Source organism: Saprolegnia parasitica, assembly GCF_000151545.1.
Source record: "Saprolegnia parasitica CBS 223.65 unplaced genomic scaffold supercont2.53, whole genome shotgun sequence".
Lineage (NCBI taxonomy): Eukaryota > Oomycota > Saprolegniomycetes > Saprolegniales > Saprolegniaceae > Saprolegnia > Saprolegnia parasitica.
The window spans coordinates 171,204-194,205 of record NW_012156447.1 but is presented as its reverse complement, the minus strand read 5'-3'; the positions used below and the strand labels follow the sequence as shown (position 1 = coordinate 194,205).

At 59.3% G+C, this 23,002-nt stretch overlaps 10 protein-coding genes across 10 annotated transcripts; 6 read left to right on the top strand and 4 right to left on the bottom strand.

Moving 5' to 3' along the window:
* Nucleotides 1–56: 56 nt before the first annotated feature.
* SPRG_10358 (hypothetical protein) lies at nt 57–1,074 on the bottom strand. Its single transcript, XM_012349414.1, has 5 exons — nt 778–1,074; nt 672–731; nt 449–628; nt 259–408; nt 57–216 (listed from the first exon to the last, which is right to left on the bottom strand). Exons 1-5 carry the CDS (start codon nt 1,009–1,011, stop codon nt 130–132), a joined length of 711 nt encoding a protein of 236 aa, XP_012204804.1. The 5' UTR covers nt 1,012–1,074; the 3' UTR covers nt 57–129.
* Nucleotides 1,075–1,383: 309 nt separating this feature from the next.
* On the top strand, nt 1,384–3,598 carry SPRG_10357 (hypothetical protein; the record flags this gene model as incomplete). Its single annotated transcript, XM_012349413.1, has 10 exons — nt 1,384–1,601; nt 1,652–1,823; nt 1,869–1,952; nt 2,001–2,290; nt 2,341–2,420; nt 2,470–2,631; nt 2,675–2,888; nt 2,911–3,029; nt 3,075–3,185; nt 3,234–3,598. The coding sequence occupies 10 exons, from the start codon at nt 1,384–1,386 to the stop codon at nt 3,596–3,598; spliced, it is 1,815 nt and encodes a 604-aa protein (XP_012204803.1).
* Nucleotides 3,587–4,426, bottom strand: SPRG_10356 (hypothetical protein). The gene is made up of 4 exons (XM_012349412.1): nt 4,349–4,426; nt 4,055–4,300; nt 3,821–4,012; nt 3,587–3,762 (listed from the first exon to the last, which is right to left on the bottom strand). Exons 1-4 carry the CDS (start codon nt 4,349–4,351, stop codon nt 3,667–3,669), a joined length of 537 nt encoding a protein of 178 aa, XP_012204802.1. The 5' UTR covers nt 4,352–4,426; the 3' UTR covers nt 3,587–3,666.
* Nucleotides 4,427–4,609: 183 nt separating this feature from the next.
* On the top strand, nt 4,610–5,813 carry SPRG_10355 (hypothetical protein; the record flags this gene model as incomplete). The annotated part of the gene is made up of 7 exons (XM_012349411.1): nt 4,610–4,627; nt 4,673–4,965; nt 5,007–5,096; nt 5,218–5,413; nt 5,462–5,617; nt 5,662–5,692; nt 5,737–5,813. The coding sequence occupies 7 exons, from the start codon at nt 4,610–4,612 to the stop codon at nt 5,811–5,813; spliced, it is 861 nt and encodes a 286-aa protein (XP_012204801.1).
* Nucleotides 5,814–5,914: 101 nt separating this feature from the next.
* On the top strand, nt 5,915–8,423 carry SPRG_10354 (hypothetical protein; the record flags this gene model as incomplete). Its single annotated transcript, XM_012349410.1, has 2 exons — nt 5,915–7,886; nt 7,933–8,423. The coding sequence occupies 2 exons, from the start codon at nt 5,915–5,917 to the stop codon at nt 8,421–8,423; spliced, it is 2,463 nt and encodes an 820-aa protein (XP_012204800.1).
* Nucleotides 8,424–8,448: 25 nt separating this feature from the next.
* SPRG_10353 (PEK/PEK protein kinase) lies at nt 8,449–11,061 on the bottom strand. The gene is made up of 8 exons (XM_012349409.1): nt 10,404–11,061; nt 9,911–10,353; nt 9,470–9,857; nt 9,301–9,419; nt 9,020–9,250; nt 8,893–8,963; nt 8,612–8,838; nt 8,449–8,565 (listed from the first exon to the last, which is right to left on the bottom strand). Exons 1-8 carry the CDS (start codon nt 11,016–11,018, stop codon nt 8,479–8,481), a joined length of 2,181 nt encoding a protein of 726 aa, XP_012204799.1. The 5' UTR covers nt 11,019–11,061; the 3' UTR covers nt 8,449–8,478.
* A 400-nt stretch (nt 11,062–11,461) lies between these two features.
* On the top strand, nt 11,462–11,764 carry SPRG_20912 (hypothetical protein; the record flags this gene model as incomplete). The annotated part of the gene is made up of 1 exon (XM_012349432.1): nt 11,462–11,764. One exon carries the CDS (start codon nt 11,462–11,464, stop codon nt 11,762–11,764), a length of 303 nt encoding a protein of 100 aa, XP_012204822.1.
* Nucleotides 11,765–12,288: 524 nt separating this feature from the next.
* On the top strand, nt 12,289–13,643 carry SPRG_10352 (actin). The gene has a single exon (XM_012349408.1). It carries the CDS (start codon nt 12,332–12,334, stop codon nt 13,460–13,462), a length of 1,131 nt encoding a protein of 376 aa, XP_012204798.1. The 5' UTR covers nt 12,289–12,331; the 3' UTR covers nt 13,463–13,643.
* SPRG_10351 (hypothetical protein) lies at nt 13,517–17,988 on the bottom strand (the record flags this gene model as incomplete). The annotated part of the gene is made up of 9 exons (XM_012349407.1): nt 13,517–14,038; nt 14,083–14,213; nt 14,264–14,611; nt 14,664–14,937; nt 14,988–15,242; nt 15,290–15,929; nt 15,975–16,404; nt 16,455–16,697; nt 16,740–17,988. The coding sequence occupies 9 exons, from the start codon at nt 17,986–17,988 to the stop codon at nt 13,649–13,651; spliced, it is 3,960 nt and encodes a 1,319-aa protein (XP_012204797.1). The 3' UTR covers nt 13,517–13,648.
* A 312-nt stretch (nt 17,989–18,300) lies between these two features.
* On the top strand, nt 18,301–19,443 carry SPRG_10350 (hypothetical protein). Its single transcript, XM_012349406.1, has 4 exons — nt 18,301–18,328; nt 18,376–18,888; nt 18,941–19,209; nt 19,262–19,443. The coding sequence occupies exons 2-4, from the start codon at nt 18,388–18,390 to the stop codon at nt 19,338–19,340; spliced, it is 849 nt and encodes a 282-aa protein (XP_012204796.1). The 5' UTR covers nt 18,301–18,328; nt 18,376–18,387; the 3' UTR covers nt 19,341–19,443.
* The last annotated feature ends 3,559 nt before the right edge of the window (nt 19,444–23,002 follow it).

The following is a 23,002-nucleotide window of genomic DNA, read 5'->3' as shown; positions in this document are numbered from 1 at the left end:
ACCGGAAGCTTCTTCCTTCGGTCGTAGAAGACGTGCATCAAGCATGGTGATGGAATCTTCGATCGATAGCTCTAGTTGTCTGCCCGCGTGTGCATTCGTAGACGACGACCCGGTGTATTCAACAAGGTATTAAACGCGTGTTGTTGTCTCGTATGTCGCCACGGGCTGCGCAAATGGCGTGCGCTCGTCGTCCGTAAAGAGCATATCTGCGGCAAACTAGGCATGTGCTATGAAGACCACGTCTCTGGCGCTTCGTACCTCGGGGCGCTGGTAGAGCACGAGCACTTGTGGCAGCTCGATCAAGTGCAGCTTAGCAAGTCGATACAAAACACACACCGACGCGACGGCGAGCACATAGAGAAGTAGCACTTGCGTGTACGCGTCTTCATCGCAAATAGCCAAGAGAATCTGCATCGCCAATGAGCCGTGACCAGGATCGTCAACGTACGGCAAAGGTGCCATAAGCCGTGGCGAAGAGGAGCGAAAGCACGACGCCTCGGAGGAGGTAGTACTGCCGCATTTGCGCTTCCGTGGTCGCGCCGCGCGGAAAGCGGCCGAGATGGCGGTCGATCTTGCGGTGGTAGTAGCCCAAGATCTTGAGTCGGTACGTCGCCATGGACAGTTCAATCTACTCGGGATGGGCTAAATTGTGTGGCAGCCCCTGGGCGCACCTCGTGCCAATAGCTCCAGCGCATGCGCAGGCCCTCGGGCCACTCGTGCGTATATCGGTACTACACATCGCGTATGAGGCAGCGGCTGGTCGATGCTGGTACGTACAATGGCCCGCGCCACGACGAAGAGCACCATGAGCACCGTAAAGTAGAAGAGCGGCTCCTGTAAGAAGTAGTCGCACGTGAGCGCCCCCAGCACCGTCGCTGCGAAAATGAGGAGCGCCCACGTGAAGACGATGAGAAGGCGGAGGCACTCGTGGCGTAGGATCATGTCGTCGTCCACGAAGGGCGGGAAGCGCCGGATGATGTAGCGCTGGTGCTTCTGGTGGGTGCTGCTCATGCTGCTGATACCTCGACTTCCTGCCCGTCGGCTCGGATAAAGGATGCGCCCGACTTCAACGCCCGGTTTGGCGAGAGACCTCTTGTATCGTATATAATATCGAGTTTCAGGAGTTTGGAAATGAGGCACATGCCGAATCCTAAAGAGGCGATGGCCCGCGCCAGTAATCGTCCATCTTGTGTGCCTGGCTAAGCCGTCGGGCACTAGAGGCTGGCAAAACACAATACTGTCTTAGCTATTCCAGCACGCAATTTCGATAGATGCAAGTGCCAACGGTGTCGTCGGAGGTGTTATTCGATTCGGCACATGCCATGTTTAGAAATTTTGCCAAAGGCAATATCAAGTACGAGAGGTGCAATCGCAGCCGCCACGATGAGCGCACCGCCGCCACCGCCGATGACGCCCGAGGACGTGGGCACGCTGCTCAACCCACAGCAGCGCAACGCTGTCCAGGACCGTGTCAACGCACTGCTCGGCTGGAACTCGAAGGAGATCGCGCCCATGGCCATCGCGATCCCAATGCTCCGCTCGACGCGCAAGCAGATCATGGAGCTCGGCTACTTGGTCGGGTCGCAATGGACCGGCATCCGGTATCGCCGCCATGCTGACAACATGCCACGGTTCACGCGCGCTTCCTTAGGTACCTCGCGCTCTTGGTTGCGGGGCGTTGCTACCTCATTTCGCACAACTACGAGATTCGGGAAGCCTGGCTCTTTGCGCCACTTCGCCAGCAAGATCGCCCGGCCGCCGCCGAGAACGAGACCAACCAGCACATGTGGACGGTGCTGGATGGGACGCTTGTGATGCACCAAGTACGCGCATACTCGCATCTCGCTCGCCATCTCAGATTGCCGTAGGACAAGCTGACCTATGTGATCACGGACATTCTGGCCATGAACGGGACCGCAGTCATGACGCACAAGCTCGAGGAGCGTCTCAAGGTACGTGCCCGGCCAATGCTTGAGCGTCCTATCGTCTGGGATGCGTAGACGATCCAGAATTCGGTCATTGGGCCCTTGACCAAGATCCCGATCCCAAAGGGCCATCCTCCGTCGCAGTTTGGCCTTCTCTTCCCACCCAACCGGCCGCTCATCAAAATGACGAGCTCGATCCGGCACTTGACGCCAACGCCAACCAACACGGCCGTGCAGCACGCCGGGCTTATCTTCCTTCCGCAAGCGCTACCGTACACGCCCGGGTACGGCAAAGGACTCTTCTCCTGGACGTATCCCGTGCTCGTGACGGCCTACTTTCAGCTCGGGGTCGAGTGGCGGGGCATGTAAGCGCGTCAAGTCGTCTCGTATGCTTAAGATCTCACGTGGGCTTTAGGCCCAAGAAACCCGTCTTCAAGCTCAACGTATGGGACAAGGGCATGTCTGTGTTTTACGACTGGATTACGTTTCCAGCAGGTAGCTCCTTCCGATTTCCGTAGCCAGACGCGGGAACAATGTTTGGTAGACTGCTACGAGCACTTTTGCAACGACAAGAAGGCGTCCCAGCGCATCCTCGAATGCATGTACGACAGCGAGAACTGGACGTTCATCCCATCCGAAGACAAGAGCAGCGATACGGGCCACGCAGGCTTCCAGTCGGTGGAGCGGGGCGTCGGCTGGCGCAAAGGTGGCATGCTCCTCGAGGATGCGCCATGTTGAAGCTGGTGTAGGCGGATGGAAGCTCCTTCGCGTGCGCAAGGACGTGGGTCGGCCATACGACCGCGCGCACTTGACCCAGCTCGAGAAATGTCTGAGCGACAACATTCGCGGCGAAGAGATCGAAGCGTTCTTCACGGCCAACGCCGCCAACCCGCTCGCATCGCCCGACGACGACAAGTGGAAGAAGACACGTACGCTCGCTGCGTCTGGCGATCTGTCTCCACCGTGCCTCCGTAGTCGCGCCGAGCCAAGGCGTCTGCTACGACTTCCAGAACAAGGGCATTTGCCAGCGTGGCACCAAGTGCCACTTTTCGCACTGCGCGTGCCACAACGTGTGCTCGTGCACGGCGGCTTCGCACACGTACGGTACGCCTATATGTCGCAACGAAGTCGAGCTAGAGTCGACGCTAGGCCAGCGCCCGGACTTTCGGCGCAACGACTTTGACGCACCGCCCGAGACCAACGCGGACGGCAGCGTCAAGCTGGAAGAGACGCCGATCGCACTCGAGAGTCTGCCAGCGCGTACAATGCAATGTATGCCGCTTCCGGTTCTCATCGAGTCGATTGTAGTCGGCGAACCAAACGAAGGAAGCGGCGAGGTCGCGTTGGCGGTACCGGCGGTGCCGGCCAGTCCCGCTGCTGCACCCGTCGTCGCGGCCGTGGCGCCGGTGCCGGTCCCTGAGAAGAAGCCTGTACTCGCACCTCCGCTCGTGCGCGGCAAGGTCAACGCATCGAGCGTCTATGCGCCGCTGGCCAATTTTGAGAAGGAAACGCTGGCGGCCAAGCGAGCGATGCTCAGCGCGACGGGCAACCGCCGCATTTGGTCGAGCCTCGGCCTTGAAGACTCGACGGGCAAGAAGGCGACCAAGAAGAAGCAAAAGGTGGGCTGGATCGTCTCGAGCGCCGGCGATGTCTCGTACGTGCGAGACAAGTAAGGACGATAAGACGACGCATGGAACAGTGCTGTGGTTGTATATTGAAGAGGATGCGGACCCACCGCGCTCTAGCCGCTCCGGAACGAGCGCGACCACTGCTCCCGCACCGTCATGAAGGCCTGGCCGATCGTGAGCTCTGTGAGGGGCACCTCGTTGTCGATACCCTACGCAAAGCAATATGGACGTCTGTTGTTGTATACGATGCGTCGAGGCAGAACGTACGCGCATGAGCACGCGGTTCGTGATGGATTGTGTGTCGGTCTCAAAGATCACGCCGCCGTCGAGGACTTCGTCGAACGTCAAGAGCACAAGCTCGAGGTTGTCGAGCACCGAGTGCCGATCCATGTGGCCCTTGAGCATGTTGCTCACGGCCTCAAAGGCGCCGTCCAGCACATGCAGCAAAATGAGTTCGTTCTACATGCCATCAGCGTCCGTCACGATGGATACGATCATTACCTCTTGGGCGCCGCCGACGACAAACATCGTGCTTTCGTTCTGGCTGCGAAACACGGCGACGATGTTGTCGATGAGGATGATCTCGGCCTCCATGCGCGCGTTCATGTTCTTGGTCTTGGCCCAGATCTTCTTCTCGAGCGCGGTCTGGTCCTTCAACGTCGGGTACCCCGCGCGGTCGTAGTACTTGGCACAGAGGCGGTTGCCCTCGGCGTCGAGGACGAAGATGGCCTTCACGCTAGGGCTCGACTACATGCAGGAGCATGAGGCCATGCGCGGTCTCCTGCTGCCACGTACCATCCGCGGTGTGTGGCGGCGAGGCAAAGGGCTGAACTGACGTGGCTACGCTCGTTTATTGCAGCGTCCATGCACTTGGAATTTGACTCCATTTTTAAAATACGATCCTCCCGAATAAGTTGCGACTGGCCGCCTAAGTTGTCGCCCAATGGCGCACTGCCACCTCAGGCGCTTATTTTCGGCACGCATATTCGAACAGCGCGCGCCAATGGCATTGCTCCACGGCATCCATTTGCACCAATCCGTGATCGCCTGGCCACCATGGCCGATTACACCGAGGTAGACCGCATGCACGCATGTCGAGCTCATACGCGCGAGCCGTAGCACTACCTGACGACGGGCGCGCTACCGCAGAGCATGGTGCTTTCGACGCCAAGCGCCCATGTGGCTCCGCAGCGGCGGGAACTCCTCGCACGCAAGGCCGCGCAGCTCGAGGCGCATGCGACAGCGCCGCAGCGCGTCCACTTTGCGCCAGACATGCAGTTGACGGAGCTTGGCATGCAATTCGATGTCATCGTCGTGGACCCGCCATGGGCCGAGGTCGCCACGAGTGGCGAGGCAATATGGACAGCGCAGGACCTGGCGCGGCTCGACGTAAATGGCATTGGCGCATATCCGTACGTTCTGCAGGGTCGTGCACTCGGCGATGGTTGCATAGCGGCGTGCTCTTCCTGTGGTGCGGATCGGGTGGCACGTACGATGGCGTCCACTCGCACTTTGACGAAGCGTGCGACTTGGTGGCCACTTGGTACGGTAGCACCATGTGATGCGATGCTGATGCCGATGCAGGAACTATCGCGTCTGCGAAATCCTTAGTACACTGCTTCCCATGGGCGTGGTCCTCATATAATAGTATGCTGCACACCTAGGTGGGCCAAAGTACAGGACGTCAATGAGCGCTCGGGCCACGGCCTCGTGCGTCGATCCAAAGAGTTGTGTCTCCTTGCGCTCCGCGATCACGTCTGGCGCGACACGTCCGGGCACTTTGTGCACGCCAACGTCGACGCGGACGTCGTCATCGCCCCAACGACGGCGGGGCGTGCGAAGCCTGCCGCGTTTTACGAGGTATGGACGCTTCTGTTTGCAGTGGCGAATCCATGGTCTGTCGTGGAGGTCGTCGAGCGCTTCTGCCTCGGGCGCCGTCGCCTTGACGTATTTGGCTCCACAGCGCGGAACGGCTGGGTCACCCTCGATCGCTTCGCGGACGCTTCCTGCGTCTTTGATGCGCAATCGTACGAAGCCGAGTTGGTCCGGACAGCGGCCAACCCCGTAAGGTCTGCTCCTCGCCGCCTCTTTTCACCGAGACCGATTAGGAGACCCCTTTTGCGCTCGGCGTGGACAACGGTTTCTGCACTTCCGACGCACCATTTGCTCTTGACGCTGCGTAGATATCGAGATGCTCCGGCCCAAGGCGCCGCAGCGGCTCACCAAAGGCACCAAGACGGCGACGAAGAAGAAGTCGTAGCGTAAATCTAGTTCTCTGCAACGCAAGCATCGAAGCTGTAACCTGGATAAATATAGCCAACGCTCGCTTTGTAGCCGCCGTCGAGCACTCGTCAAGCACGCATGGCAAGAAGAACACACACCACGTGGCATCCTCTTCTCTTGGTGCTGGTCCTAGGCGTCGCCGCGCACGCCGGTGATAGCTGCTCGCTGGCGTGTCCCGTCGCGCCGCTGCCCTCCTCCTCCTCACCTTTGTCGTCGTCCAATGCGGCGCGGCTGCTCAACGCCTCGGCCTTCTACGCCCCGTCGGCCGTCCACACCATGTGGTCGACGGCCGCCTTTGTCGGCAACGCAACGTTACGCTACCTCAACGCCACGCGGGGCGCGGGCGACACGTGGTACGCCAACTCGCTCGCGAACTTTCTTGTGTTTCTCTGCGTCGAGATGGCGGACGTGGATCGGTGCGTCGCATCGACGAGCGCGTACGCGGCAAAGAACGCATCGTCCGGCGCCTGCCTCCGGCTGGCCGACGCCGGCAACTGCTTTGATAGAAACCTCTGCGAGCGGCGCGAGAGCTGCAAGTGGCCGCTGCTCACCGAGGCCATCGCGGTGCGGGTGCCGCTGTTTACCGACGAGGACGCGGCCGTCGCGACCCAATGGGTCCGAACGAGCTACCCCAAGACGCTATTTCTCTACACCGTGCCCGGCCTTTTGGTCGCGGCCGTCCTCGTCCTCGCGACATGGATCTTTTGCGTCATGCGCTTTAGCTGCAACCGCTGCTGGGGATATACGCCGAGCCGTCGCGGCTACACGTGGCTCGAGCGCTGGGGGCCCATCGTGATCTTTCTTTGGACCACGTGCTTTCTCATTGCGTGCGCGGCCATTGTGCTCGCCCAAGGCGTCGCATTCCAAGACGCCGTGCGCTCGATCGCTGGCAGCACGAACGCCACCATGACGCAGCTCGCCGCGGTTCCGACCGATGCTATCGTGCCACTCGAGACGCTGCAAAAAACGCTTTCAAACGTGTCGATGAGCGACGTGAGGATGGCGCTCGCCCCCGCGACACCCCCCGGCAACTGGACGAGCGTCGTGTCGAGCATGGAGGTCTTCACAAGCACGTACGAAGCGGTGGGCGATTACCCCCTCTACGCGTGCTCGCGGTCCGCCGGCGCGACCTTGGCGCCGACAACGACCTCGTGCACCGCATGCCCCGAAGTGGTGTGCGGTGCTATCAACGGCACGCTCCAGCGCATCCTCGACGACACGGCGCCGCTCGCATGGACGCCGCCGCTCGCGACACTTCTCGAGCCAACTGTCAACGCATCGCCGTCATCCTTGGATCTCGAGCGCTTGATGGTGCCATTGGACTCGATCCAAAGTCTTGCGGCAGCGTACTATACCTCGACGTATCCACACCTTCTTTGGGGTTTTGGCGCCCTCGAGTCCCTTAGCCTTGGCGCGCTGCAGGCCGCGCTCGGACTTGGGCTTGTCTCGAGCGCACTTGGTCTACTTGGTATTTTCGCCGGCCTTGCGTCGAACTCGTCGCGTCTCGTGCATCTGCTGCATGGCAGTTGGATGCTTGGCGTCGTCTTCTCGTTCCTCGGCCTGGTGCTCGGCACCTACTGCCTCGTGCTCGCGGTGCTTGGTCTCGACCTCTGCACGTACGTTTCGCTGGTGAAGTCGCATCCTGACCGGTACCTCCCGTCGGCCGGCGCGACGATCGCGACGCAGTGTCTCGGGGAGCTCACGCACGAGACGGCATTTCCAGAGCTGCGTCCACTGGCCCAGTGGACGTGCGAAGGCCACGCGATCCTCGACACCTTTGCACACACCAACTTGAGCCAGCCGCTCGCCGCCGCTGAGGCGTACAGTACACGGCTGCAATCGTTCAGCCCGAGTACGTTTGGGTACGCGACGTCGGAGCTCCTGCGGCGGATCGCAGCGCTCGCCGTGGCGACGACCAAGGCGACATGGACGCCGACGAGGCTCCTCACGCCATGGCAAGTCTACGGCAGCGCGTTCGACCCGACGCCATGCACGCTCCTGCAGTCGCCCGATGCGATTCCGCTCTGCTTCATGGCGCTAAAATGCCACGGTACACGCTTCTTTCTTGCCATCTTGTCGACGTGCGAAGGGCGTAGGTGCCAATACGACGTGCTACTCGAGCTTTGAGCGCGCGTACAGCTTGAAGCGGCTCGAAGTGGAAGCGACCGCGCTGCTCGCCAACATGACGTTGACCTACGCCAGTGGTCCCAAGGCGTCGTATGCGGCATATGCAGCGGCCACGACCAGCAGCCGCGGTGCCCACGTGCACTTGATAGCGACCAACTCGTCGCTGGGTGCGTCCTTGGCCGCGAGTCGTGCGCTCGTGTGCGCGCCGAGCCTGCGCTGCGCAACGTTCCAGAACCAAGCCGCGACGCTCGAGGCTGGGCTTTGCCACAGCACACTCGAGTTCCTCGCGCTCTGCAGCGCCCTCTTGTTTGCAGCAAGTGTGATTCACTTGGCGCAGGTCCTCGCCGCGATTTTGCTCCAGAAGCGCTTGCGGGGCACCGATTTCTACGAGACGGCTCGGCGAAAGCAGCGGGCTGCCGTAGCCATTGCGACGCGCGTGGATGATAATACGAGTAAGTAATATCACAGAGGACTACACGCATTACTGGTCGTCGTACAGTATACTACTTGTCCGTTTAGCGTGCCATGCGAGGATCGTTGATGTCCGTGTCTTCTTGTGAGAGCGCCGCCACTTGACGCCGCAGCTCTTCGATGAGCGCGTCCTAGTCCATGGATGCAAACCTGGCCTACCATGTCAGCCACCTGTACCTGCTCCTTGAGCTTGGCTTCGTTCTCGTGCAGCTGCTGGCGCAACTCGAGGACTTCCCGCGCCTTCTCGAGATGCACTTGGGGAAATGTCGTGCACAAGTAGTCATGCGCTTGCTCCACGGTCCAGCGCGTGCACGTGGGTGCGACGAGGTGTGAAATCAAAGCCGCAATTTCAGGGTACGTCGTCGCAAGCTCAGCCGGTACATGCGGAGGGTTTCCGCGCACGTCTACAAGAGCAAGTTCCATGCGTTGCATCGACGTGCAAGTCGTTCGCGTACTACCTTTGAGTGCGCGGGCGCGCTCCATCTTGGTGTCAAAGACGCAGAAAAGTTCGAGGAGAATGATGCCCAAGCTACTCGGCAAGCATTGAAACCTCGGTTTCGAGGATGGCATCGCGCATGTTTGTACCTGAACGAGTCGACTTTGTGATCATAGTCGGTGCCTGCGACTTGCTCTGGGCTTGCGTACGACATGGTGCCGACGCCTTGCGTGTGCCCATGTCCGCTGGCTGGCGGCATGAAGCCACAGTTGTTCATCGGGTCGTCGGCCATGACCTCGGCGAGGAGCTTTGAGAGACCAAAATCGCCAATCTTGAGCGCGCCGTCGCGGGTCATAAAGACATTGCTCGGTTTCAAGTCGCTACGCGTCGTCATGAGTCGTCGTCGTCACCATTTTGGTCAGGATTGTACCGGTGAATAATGCCATTCTCGTGGACGTGCTTAATGCCATTGACGAGCTGCCGAAAAAGGCGCAAGCTCGTTTGGAAGTCGACGCGGCCCACGTTGCGGTTGCGCTCGTCGAGCCAGTCCTACGCAGAGTAGACTTGAATTCGATGCAACTCGGGGATGACAACCCCACCTGAAGCGTCGACTGTTCGCAGAGGAACATTTGAATGTAAAGAGTGATTTGGTACGTGAACGCGGGGGTCATCTCGGTCGTTGGCGGCGCGTCGCCTTCGATCGCCAAGAACGAGCCTGCACGGTGGTTGCGGAATGGCGTCTCGGCGCACCACGACTGCTGTCGCTTGCGCTGGAGCTGGAGCGTTCGCGCGTCCACAGAGTTGACGCTGTTCCAGTCGCTCACGATGGTGTGTGTCGCTTGGTACGTGGCCAGCTGCATGCGTGAGGCATGGGTCGAGCTCTCAAACGACTTGGACCGCCGCCGGTGCACGGAGGATGACGTGACCGAAACGCTACCGCCACCGACCGACTTGGGATCGTACGCGGGGAGGTCGCTGAAACTTGTGCTACCATATATGTGGATTCGTACAAGAGCATGCAAATGTGGCGTTGTGCCTACCAGGAAAAGTTGGACTGGGACATGTCTCGATCAAACTCAAATTCGACGACCGAGCCGTTCGAGCTCTCGTACGAGTCTCTCGACATTGAGTACGAGCTGTAGTGGTCCTCGCTGAGCTCGAGGTTGGACGTCGTGTTGCCATCCAAGTCGCTGTCGCTTTTGGCGTCGACGAAGCGGTAGATGTCTTCGAGGAGGTGCGGGTTCTTGGTTTGCAGCTCGACGGGGTTGATGATGGGCGCGGACGTCGGCGGCGCTGCATACGACGTCGCGTGCAGGTTCATGGGGACCCACGTGGGTTCTAACCACGCGCTGTAGTAGCGGTTCACGTTTGGGTGGTCGCAGCGCGCGAGGCAGTGCACTTCTCGAAGCACGTTTTGCACGAGCGGTGACTGGAACCCTTTGTTGAAGAAGCGGACTTGCTTGATCGCGTAGCAAATGCCATCCTACGCCCCTTGCATGAGCCTCATCGGTGGAAACAAGAACAGAAACGTACGAGTTTGTGGCGCGCCATGTAGACTTGGCCAAACCCGCCTTGCCCAATGAGACGGACTTCGTCAAAGTCGCGCGCGTAGCGAGAGACGTTGAGCGACTGCGGGAAGCCCAGTATGCCACCATTGACGCCGCCCTTGTCCGCATCCCACTGCTCGATCGCATCCATCTTGCGCGGCGACGTGGTTGACGCTAGCAAGCCCAGGTCCGAGAGAAACGCAATCGACTCGAGCACGCCCATGCGATGGAGGCGCAGTACATTGGCGACAAAGGTCTTGGGCGTCGCGTCGTAGACCGAGCAGACGCGCGCGAGGAGCACGATGATGGTGACCTGCCGCTCGTCCAGCACGGGCATCTCGTCCGCCTTCTTCTCTTTTGGGCCGAACGGCTCGGGTGCATATGCAGACGGCGACGAGAAGTCGTCGGCTTCGAGCGTCGACGCGCTAGTATCGTGGCGCCGGGGGAGATGGAGGTGCTCCATGTCCTGCGCGAACGACGGGAGGTTGACCTCGATGGGACTTGACCCTGCACGCCCATGGTGCTCCTTTCCCATCGACATGGACGGCTCGAACGAGTTGCGGAAGACCGGCGACCGCCGCAGGTTCTCCATGTAGTCCATCGCCCCGCTTCTCTCTTGATATTTAGTCGGGATTGCGCCCGCGTGAGGTTGACTGTGAAAATGTATACTACTTGGATAGACGAATTCTAATTTCGTGGCCCCCGTATCCGGATCGCATCCCACGGTCCAAGGTCAAAGGCAGCGCCGGCACGGACGCAATTGCCGTGAGTGAGCGCACCTTGAATTGCCGTTCGCCCCGCGATCAGGCTGCACGGATACCATCGTGCTGTAGACAGATGGTCTGCGTACGTGGCAGTCGCAGCGACGCCGTAAGAAGGCGGAGGCCGCGTGCGGCCGAGCAGCTTCGAGACTTTTCTAGCGCATGCTGTCCGGCGACTCCGGAGAAATGTCGAGCCCGGCGACGGCAGCCCTAATGTTGAAGTCGACGTGCGTACCGTAGCAAAGCCTTTCATCTCATCGCGGCCGCTTAGCGTTGCTTCGACATGTCTTGGCACGGCGCAGGTGCATCAACCCTGCGCTGCGGCCGTCGCGTTCTTGCAGCATTACGCGTGCGCCCACCCGTGACTGGTCTTGCATTGCTCACGCGAGCAATTAGTCGCGGCGAGCTAGCCCCGACGAGCTCGCAATGCAGCGAAGTACCGATCGATCGCACGCTGGTATCTGCTCCTCTTCTGCATGAGGCAGATCGGGTTGAAGGCCAAAGTAGCTTTGCATTCGCGTGTCCATGCTTCTCTCCGCGACACGGCTGTGCAGAGGAGCTCAGAGTGTCGTGCGCGCCGACGTGAGTGGCTGGCGCGCGAGTCCCTACAGTGTACTACGTGGCACTCACGCCTTGTCTTTCAACTTGCGTAACGCTGCCGTAGCGCTTCTCCAAGCAAGTCCGTGGTCGATTGTATTTAAATACAGGCCGTGTCCACGTCCTTGTACTTGATGTTTGTATGCAATGGTGGGAATATTGCATGGGCCGCGACACCGTGGTGCATAAAAAAGATCGAACAAGCCCCTTCCATACAAAGCCCAAGTGGTTGGGCGCGTCAGCCCTAACCCGCCTTTCTTTTACCTACGCTCGGCCGTTGGTCCGTTTCTCGAGGGAATCTAGCGCATGCCAAGTCATTTATATGGCAATACGTTCGTAAGCCAAGGTGACTAACGAGGGGCTGGCGACAGCAATTGGCAACGCACGAAGAATGCAGGTCCCCATTGGGTTCGTATACGAAGGGAAAAGCGTGGAAACAAAGCTTGTTTTTCAATATCAAGGTTCTTCAAACGAGGGCATGCCCACGCTCGACCATCCCAAGAGGATTTCCATTTCCCAATTTCAGTCGTAGCCCTCAAGCTTCCTACTGTTCAAGATGGCTGACGATGATGTCCAAGCTCTCGTTGTCGACAACGGCTCCGGCATGTGCAAGGCCGGTTTCGCCGGTGATGACGCCCCGCGCGCCGTCTTCCCGTCGATCGTCGGTCGCCCGAAGCACCCCGGTATCATGGTCGGCATGGACCAGAAGGATGCCTATGTCGGTGACGAGGCCCAGTCGAAGCGTGGTGTCCTCACCTTGAAGTACCCGATTGAGCACGGTATCGTGACCAACTGGGACGACATGGAGAAGATCTGGCACCACACCTTCTACAACGAGCTCCGCGTCGCCCCGGAGGAGCACCCGGTCCTCCTCACGGAAGCGCCGTTGAACCCCAAGGCCAACCGTGAGCGCATGACGCAGATCATGTTCGAGACGTTCAACGTCCCGGCCATGTACGTCAACATCCAGGCCGTGCTCTCGCTGTACGCTTCGGGCCGCACGACGGGCTGCGTGCTCGACTCGGGTGATGGTGTCTCGCACACGGTCCCGATCTACGAAGGTTACGCCCTTCCCCACGCCATTGTCCGCCTCGACTTGGCTGGCCGCGACTTGACGGACTACATGATGAAGATCCTCACGGAACGTGGTTACTCGTTCACGACGACGGCCGAGCGCGAAATCGTGCGTGACATCAAGGAGAAGCTCACGTACATTGCCCTCGACTTCGACCAGGAGATGAAGACGGCCGCCGAGTCGTCGGGCCTCGAGAAGTCGTACGAGCTTCCCGATGGTAACGTCATTGTCATTGGCAACGAACGCTTCCGCACGCCCGAAGTGCTCTTCCAGCCTGCCCTCATCGGTAAGGAAGCCTCGGGCATCCACGACTGCACGTTCCAGACGATCATGAAGTGCGACGTCGATATCCGCAAGGACTTGTACTGCAACATTGTCCTCTCGGGCGGTACCACCATGTACCCGGGTATCTCGGAGCGCATGACCAAGGAGCTCACGGCCCTTGCGCCCTCGACCATGAAGATCAAGGTCGTCGCCCCCCCGGAGCGCAAGTACTCGGTCTGGATCGGTGGTTCGATTCTCTCGTCGCTCTCGACGTTCCAGCAGATGTGGATCTCGAAGGCCGAATACGACGAAAGTGGTCCCTCGATCGTCCACCGCAAGTGCTTCTAAGCGCTTTCTGTGGTCGTGCCCGCGCCAGCAGTTTTGTATTCCGATGAATGAAAGGTAGATGGGCTTCGAGGCTTCAGTGCTTCGGTCCTTTTTTTATTGATTGGAAGCGTACTCGATGGCAGTAGGAAGTATTAACCTTTTTTAAATCTAGTTATTGAACTCAATCCTTGTCTCGCCTCTCATGCACTAGCGGTACGTCGGAGTGATGGCCGCTAAGTACACCCACACGGCCAAGACAAAGTTGGGGTAGACGTGGACGTGCACTGCGAGGCCGAACTCGACGCCGCTCATGGTCGTCGCATGGATGTGTGTCTGCGTGATCTCGTCCACTATCGCCTGCACGTCGGTGAACGGAAAGCTGAACGGACCGCCGTGAAAGTCGTAGCGCGGGTACTTGGCGAGCAAGGCTGGCACGTGGTCGTCGTCACCAACGTCGCTGGCTATGTACTTGGCCTCCAAGGTTCGCAGCACCTCTTGCAGATGGAACGATACGTCGCTGTTGAAGACTGTCGTCGAGTGGCTGCTGCGGAGCTTGCGGATTGCAACCTTGATGCTCTCGAGGAGCTCAACTTGAACCTACGGATCTTTATGCAGATGCGACAACAGGAATGCGGACGTACATCGTGCACAAACGACGGCGGGGTCGCCAGATATTGCGGGTTCGCTGCTTGCACGGACGGCAAGATAGCCTCGAGCGCCTCTTTGGACGTCTGGGCCGTGAAGAAGGGCTTCCATGCACGCATGTCCGACTCTAGGAGGACGTCGTTGTCTCATGCACCACAATTATCTTGATGGTCGTACCGATCGTATCCCATGCCAGTTGGCAGGGCGCCATCGTCGGGCGCAGATTGGCCCAGACATTGTCACTGGATGCGACGAGAAGCACGGACCGTAGTGGGCACTTAGGGTCGCGCACGTCGTATGCGACGCCCGAGCACGCGTTCCAAAACGTGCAGTGCTGCGGCGTGCAACGTACAACGTACACGCCGCTGCCTTCGGGCAACGCTGTCCCCACGACCAAGTACGACTTGACATGGCCTCGTCGCTGCCCGTCGTCCGCCCAGTTGAAGTAGTTGGCAAGCAACACGGCGTGCTCTTCCCAGTCGCCGACCTGCGTGTCTAAAAAGTCTTGTGTCGCTGCCCACACGTCTACGCATCATCCCTCCATCAGGACCCAAGTACGTTCTGGGAGCGTACGTACCAATGGCGCCACTGTACGTGTGCCAGTCCTCCAGAAAGGGCACCAAGGACACAAAGCGCGCCAAGGCGCGTAGCGGCTGGCCCTGGAGGTCCGCGGGCGGTGCTTGCGCCCGCAGATACCGCGTGATAAACGTCGGCTCGCCCGAGACCGCCGGCACAAAAAGGTGCTGCAGCGTCAAGCCAGGTACGGACGCCACGTACTTTTCCGCGTACCGGATGAACGCTGGCGGTTCGCTGTGCACCGTGATGGGCGTCGATGCAGGCGTTGGTGCTGCCTACGACCCGTGTTGCATAGAAATGGCTTCGAGTCACCATCGACGCATACCAATATCGGATCGGTCTTGATCATGACGCTGAGAAACGTCGCGGCATCCGACGACGACGTCCCATTACTCTCGTCGTGGGCTCCTCGAAATCGCGAAGCTTTGCCAACGCGGCGCATGTAGCCAAGGTGAGCGTAGGGCACGACGCAACGCAGCGGTGCAACGATCTCGCCGGCGTTGTGATACAAGGTCGAGAACGGGACGCGGACGCTTCCAAGGAACCGCCGCTGCGGGTCCTTGCGCTGCGTTACGGGGTCCTACCACATACTGTAGTTTAGCCTGGCGTCTCTATGGCAACAACTACCTCGAGAAGCACTTGGTCAAAGATGGTCAACGTAATCGTGTCGCGAATCCGTGTGAGCGCTGGCGGCGACCAGTCGTGCAGCGGTGGCGAGAAGGGCACAACGACCGTCTCCATCCACATCGGATGCAGTCCCGACGATGGTGACGTGGCACGCGTGTGGCCTTGAAAGCTTACTTCCACAAGCACTTGATTGGCGCCCCCATCCACAGGGTGGTCGTCATCGTCGTCATCTTCGGCGCTGTTGTCGTCGTCCGAGCGGTGGTCGGGACGCCGCCGCGCAGGCTTTGGCGGTGCCTCCACCCGTTGACCCCGGCGTGCAAAGGCGTTGGTGAGGCGCTGGACTTGAATGTACACTTGGCACTCGTCGGGGCGGTCGACCGCTAAGTCGGAGCGGGGACCTTCAACCTTTCTTGTCGGGCGCAGTCGGCGCTTGCGGGCAAAGAGCGTACTCCAGCCGGAAAAGTCGGGCGTCCAGCCTTTAAAGAGCAGCGGTTGTGGGTACTCTTGCACGATCGTGCTCAAGTGGCCGTACGCGGAGACCTTGTCGTCCCGGGCCCGCGTCGCATGGTTGCTTCGGACGCGCTCCATGAAATCGTGGCGGCGAAGCTCGAGACGCCGCTTGGTATACTCAAGTCCATCTCTACACAACCATGTTCCATCATAGCACAGCGCGAAAAGTACAGACCTGGTTTCGGCAAGCATGGCTTCGTTGGCCAATGACCGCTCGAACGCAACGACCTCGGGGCGTACGAGATCCAAGTACGCGGGCTGCTGGGCGATCGTGTGCTCCGAGAGCGGGATCGGTGTCGCAAAAATGGCGTGTCGGTGCGGGTCGTCGTCCCGTAGCGTCAGAAGCGTATGGCGCTTGAGCTGGCTCTTCCCCGTGTACGACGACAACACAAACGACGATGGCAACTCGGTGCGAAAGAGGTCCAGCGTCTGTGTTGTCGACCGGCCCGTGTGGTACGCCATCAGCTGAACGGCTGCTTGGTCCGAAGGCGCGTTCGGGTCGAGCGTTGGCAGCGTCCCCAGTGCGTGTTGGAAGGCCGCTTCGTGGCTAAAGTGCGTGGCATCGTCGACCGGTTCGGGGCGATGCCCGATCCAGCGCCCGGCGTCTGCGCCATCGTCATCAGCCCGATCTCTCGACGTATTCTTATTGACGTACCCGACGCGAGGCGAATCGACCGCGCGTGCTTGACGGGAATCTTGTGCACATCCGACGTTGTCTTCCAGCTCAAGTGGACGTGCACGGCGCCTTTCGTATGTCGCTGGGCGTTGGCATAGTACGCCGACGAGAGAAAGCTATGGCTCCACGCCTCGCGCGGAATGACTGCGTCGTGGCAGAATTGATACCACTCGTCCGTGGGCGCGGCGCCGGCCGCACAAATCTCGGTCGCAAACGCGTGTCCTAACAACATATATGTATCGTTCGTGTTGACGTAGGGGCTACCGGGCATGACGAGCGGAATGGGCCGGCTCGTCCAGCAGGTTGTGGTGTAAAAGATACCGCCGGTGGCCGGCACGCGCTCGTATACCTTGAGGCTCATGGAATTTGGCTTGGCCGTGACGCGGAGTGCGACATATTCGTTCAAATCCACGCTCAAGCTAGGCCACGAGAGTGAGTGCGCCTTGGTCTCCATGACAGTGTTGCCATTGACGAGCAGTTCGCAGTGGACGCGGACGCGCCGGATGTGCTGGCGTCGCAGCGCCTCGGCTTCGGACGGCTGTCCCAGAATCGAGAGGTCGCTCGAGAGTCGCACCACATAGTTCAAGCACATTGGTGCGTCCAGGATTCCCTGCAGCGCACACACCGCTGTTGCAAGCTGCGGATCCTCGCGCATATGTTCGTGGCACTCGAGGCGCGTCGCAAAATCCTGGATCATCGTCTGCGTCGCACTACTGTCGACAGGTCGAAGCAGCAAGAGCACGGGTGTAAGCGTCGCCTGCTGCTTCTGTCGCAACTCCTTGAGCTCGCTCCATTTGGCATAGACCTCTTGGAAGGCGTCCCGTACCGAGGTTAAAATGGCCATGAATGCATCCGCTTCCGCGTGCACATCATGGATCGACGCGGTGGGTGCCAAGGACAAAAGCCGCGCAAGTCTGTGCTCCAAGCTTGTCATCGCAGCGTACTTGGCCGTGTAATCGTGGAAGAGGAAGCGCATCTGAAGGCTCACGCTGTCTTCGAGCGTCATGAGCCGGTGGTCCGAGAGATGGAGCTTCGGGATGCGAACGAGAAGCTCCGAGTAGACGGGCAACACCTTCGCGGGGTCACTCCAGTGTGTGCGAAGGGGCGTCGGAGGCGCATACGTGAGGGACGGGCGCACCGCGCTGGCCGCGAACGGGTCGGCCATCGAGGACCATGTATCGCCCTCGCGCTCGACGCGCTCCACCGCGCGGGCCAAGACGTGGGGCGGAAGATGCGTGTCCATGGTGCGCGCTCGATAGATACCATCGTCCATGTCCTCGTCAACCTTGCAGGTCTGCGTCGGTGGCCTCGCGCTTGGCACCACGATAACCTTTGGGTCCATGCGTGTCTCGATTCGCACGCGATGTCCGTGGTCCGTGAGCGCCGGTAGCGCCGTGCGCTGGTTCCCATCATCATCACCGTCGCTATCTTCATCGCTCATCTCGGGCGCATCCTGCTGGAAGCGCGAGACCTTGGGCGCCTGGGCTGGCGCTTTGTCGGGCGTCGCGGTCATTGCGCGTTACGCGTCCTCTTGGGTAACGGCGCGATCCACGGACTAGTGCTTGCTCTACATCTACCTCGCGCCCATGACCCATCATGCTTCTTCCCTGCTTCGTCCATGGTATGCGACTCTACTCGGTAGACTCCATCGTCCTCTTCCCTCCGCTCGGCAGTTCCTGGATCTTTTGCTGCGTTGATCGAGCATCGTTGGGATTGGTCCGAATCCATGCTCCCGTGTGGGGATTGGCTGAAAAGGCCCGCGAAAGCACACATTTGGCCAATCCGAGGCCTCTATTCTTATTTTTCTCGGCCGGGCGCTTCATTGGAGCTTTTTGCCGCCAAGTAAAACAGAGGTGGGCAAGCGGCCGCGCCCGACGTCGACCTCATGCACCCTCTGTAGGAAGCGAGAAGCATGCAGTGGGAGAACAACGACGGCGGCTATATGGAAGGGGGCTACATGGAGTCCCAAGCGGCGACGTCGTCGCAGAAGCAAGGCAACACGTCGCGCGACAACCAGTCGCTGACGCCCGTGACCGTGCGCCAGGTGCTCGCGGCGCTCCAGGCCGAGAGCGGCGACGACGCCGTGCATGTCGACGGCAAGGAGGTCCACAACATCCGCATGGTTGGCATTTTGACCGACATGAGCCCGAACTCGACCAACATCACGTTCACGCTCAACGACGGCACGGGCCTCCTCGCGTCGCGCCTCTTCCTGCAGATCGACGACGACCACTACCAGCAGCAGCTCGTCGAGTCGCTTCGCGAAGGCATCTACATCTCGGCGGTCGGCAATTTGCGCACCTTCAACGGCAAGACGAGCTTCACGTGCTACACTGTGAGCCCGGTCGAGGACTTCAACGAGATCACGCACCACTTTCTCGACTGCATTTACACCCACTTGCGCAACCTCCACGTTCGAAGAAGCCTTCGCTGGATTCTTCATATGCTGATTTGTGTTGTATTAGGGTGTCATTGGCGGCGCGCCGCCTGCCGCGAAGCAAGACCCGGGCTTTGGCAGTCCCACGGCTGGGTACAATTCGTTTGGGGCCAGCACCTCGGGCGGCTACGGGCAGCAAAGTGCATACCAGAACTTTGCGGCTACCGACTCGGGCTTCTCGGACCCTGGTCAGCAAGCGATCCTCGACATCTTGGGCGCGACCGCGCTCGAGATGGGTCTCTCGGTCGACCAAATCAAGCAGCAGCTCAACGGCCGTCTCAGCGAGGCGCAGCTGAGGTACGCTCATCATAGTTGCCTGAAAGAATGCACTCCATAACGTGCTGTGTAGAGAGGCGCTCGGGTACCTGACGAACGAGGGTCATATTTACTCGACAATCGACGAAAACCACTTCAAGCGGACGGCCTAAGCGATGCACGTGCCAACACTGGTCTGTATGTCTCTGCATAATGCTACTACAAGCTTCTGTATACCGTACTTTGTCGCGTGCATGGCATCGCATGTCTACGCTTTCTGGGCGGCGCGTGACTTTGGTGGTACTCACAGATAACCCCGGAGCAACGCCACAGAGCTCGAGCGACATGGCGCCAAGTCGCGAAGAGTAGGTAGGACACATCGGTTGTTATACATCGGTTGTATTAGGCAGTTTCAACCGATAGTAAAGGCCTGGAGGGAACCGACGCGAAGGCTTTATCGCGCGCGTCCACACCACTTCTTGTGCATGTGGATCCGCCTCGTTTGAAACTCGATCTGGAATGGATCACAATTGGATGCGCAGTGTAGAAAGCGTGACTTGACCTCACGAAGTCGCTGCCCAAAAGATTTTGTCGCCATGCCCTACCCAGCCGGACCTTCTTGATGTTCGCGCGCGTCCACACCACTTCTTGTGCATGTGGATCCGGCTCGTTTGGAACTCGATCCGGAATGGATGTTTTCATTGGCTCCATCCTCGATTCTTTTTAGCCAATCACAAGACTTGGTCCACGACCTCGTTAAATAGTGTGAGCATCATTCAGCACAACGACGAGTAGCAGCCCACAGACGCACCAGCGCCACGTAGCAGCCGGGTATACCTCTCCACACACTTCTTGAATGACATAAATGTCGTTTCCGACGCTGCACGTAGCGCAATCACGCGCAAATCCATTTTCCATTTTTCGAGGTGGTAGCAGAATTGCCCAAATACTTCACGTGACATCGCGGGGTTCCAAAGCTCCAAGGACCGTAAGACTGGCTGCCACAGTTGGCAATGGGTCTCGACCCGGTGTGCGACCAGCTTGTTGGTCACCGTCGCGCCTTGGGCACTCACACCAAACTCGAACTGCCGAGCGTCGGTTTTTAGGAAATTCGACATCCCATTCCGGTTGGAAATGCGTCGAAATCGCGGAAACCGTGGACGCCGTCTCTATTTGTTCATGTTAGAGAACGTGTTGCATGTAGTCGAGGGAGGCAAAGTGCGCGCGATACCGCTGCGCGATGAGGCTTTGTATCCCTTACAGTATTTCAGTATAGCAAAGAAGCACACTATATCAACAAATTGTTTGCCGCTGTCATTTGCTCTCGCTACAGAGCTCGCGCGACGACGTCGCATAGCATTTTGGACTCCCCAAAGTGTGGTCTAGCACTCTGGCAAGTACGGGCGATTTCATTTTCATACTTCATTCTGGTCGATCCGCCGGCGCGGCGGGCCTGTGTGCACCAAAATATGGTAATTATGGTTGTAAATGGCGGACGCCAATAGTAACGACGGCGACGCCAGACAGACGACGCCGAGGCTCCTAGGCCACCACTGGCGCTGCTGCATTGTGCTCGAGGAGACTCCATCAGCACTCTCTACGCCATCATAAAGTGTCGCTCGGTCGCAATGCAGCGTTCCTCGTCGGCCTCCCTCATTTTCGTCAACGCCAGGCCAAAGCGTTCCAGCCAATCAGAGCGCCAAGGCGTTAGATTTGTGGCCAATCAGAGCGCCAAGACTTTCTGTATCGAGCCAATCGCCTGTGTTCGAGCCGCTGTTCTCCAACCGATCATCGCCATCAGGCCAGGCACGTAATACGTGGCAAGCCGTGCGCAGGCCTCAGGCCGAGGCGCTCACGCGACGTCGCTGTAGGTATGGCGCAGCCTATCGATGTGTGACGAGCCACCGAGTCAGCCTTTGGGCGGAGCCCTGGCCAATTATTCGACAGCCTCTCTCGCACGTCGGCTACGGGATCGCCTCCGAGATGCGCTCCTCCAAGCTCCCAAGTCCTGCGACGACGCTGCGATATGCCTAGCATGATGGCCGCCGCGACGTCATGCGCTTGCGCGTCCAGAACGGTTCGCGCTACGGCCACATCCGATCCGACGGCGCGTCCACGCTCCGGTCGCTGCCGCCACACTCTACATGTACGCACATACCGACAACGCTCGAGTCGTGTCTCAGCATCGAGCCTGCGTGCGGCTGCTCGCGCTCGCCGTCGTGCGCTGCACTCCTTTTCAACGCCATATCTACTTCTTCGTCCTTGGTGGCCGACAGCTTGCGGCCAACGTCGACACGCCCTGCTGACGGCGGCAAGATACACGCAATCCAAATCCCCGAGCCAGACGGAGATGCTACTCCAACACCTACGTAGGTAGAAACCCACGTCCTTCTTACACTACTGTAGCGCGGTTCTCAACTACCCTTCTAGCCTGGTCACTCCCATGGCGCCGGCTACGATGGCAGTCGTTGATGGCGTCGATCGCCACGCTATCTACCTGATGCGCCGGTGGCTCATGACGTTTTTACGCTTTTCCCCGACCACGAAACCAGAGGTTTGGAGCCTTTAAATTGCGTTCGCACGCAACCACTGCCAAAATAGGCTCTTGGCTAGCAGAACCCGTCGCTTCTTGGTCAATTCGAGTTGCTGCTCCACAAAAAAGACACAAAGGAAGGAGCAGCGGGTCCGCGCCGCAGCGCTCAAGCGCACAGAAGCCGGACTCAAAGACCTTGCGGGCCACATCTACACGGATGTCGACATATCTACGATTAAGCTTCTTTCCAAGAGCCAAAACGTTTCGAAGTTTCCGACATTGGCACTTCCACCTTTGCTCGGGCGACCCTAACACACATGTATGCAACGACGAGAGTCTGAACGGCGACGAGAGGCGGGCCGTTTGTGATCGCGTTCAGCACGCCGTGGGCGAGCCTGTCGGACAAGACGTCGCGGCGCGCTGCAAGGCAAGTGCGCGATCCCGGGTCAGGTCGGATAGCGGTTTGCGCAGCGCCTTGCGGTACTGGACGAATGTACTGGCACGATTGTGGACGCTGGGCCGGTTGTCGATTTGCCCGCAAGGTTCATGCTCAACGAAAAGCAGGTCGCGTGGCTCTACCTCTTGGAGGAGTGGGTCATCGAGCGGCACGTCATGCGCGTCAGTGGTTCACATTAGCTATTGCGTCTCCCGGCAATATGGCCACTTGAGGACTCCATGCGTGCATCATGAAAACAACTTCGTAACAAAAGCAATTGATAATTCAAAAGCACTCCATAGTGTGTTTCTACCAGCCCCCTCCACCGGAACCTTGTGATCAACCCACTTGGGACGGTGCAATCTATTGCAGATAAACGAAGAGCCTCTAATGCCACCGATACAGACAGCAACCCAGGCAACAACTATTACTACGTAGTACACAACAACGTTTCCCTTGGCTGCTGGTTGCGTTCAACCAAGCTATCTGTCAACACCAAAGCGCAATGTATTCATTTTGCCCATTTCAATCCGACTTTAAACATGAACAAAATCATTAGTGCATTAGTCAAAACCTCACAACGATTACGCCGAGAGTTCGTGGCCGCTGCGGAGGTGCGCCTCAATCTTCTGCGGGCCCTTGGACGGGTACACGCAGCCCCGCGCATCAGTCTTGAGCTTCTGGCACGTCGCGGTCTCAGGCGCCTGGCACCAGCCGTGCTGCGACGAGTACAGACCGGTCTTGCATTCGCCGGAGGCCCAGTCGCCCTTCTTGGGGCTTCTAGCACCGCCGCTGTTGCCCGAGCACACCGGGCCGTTGACGCAGTACGTGGCATCGCCTTCGACCGAGACGTTGGTGCAGCCCTG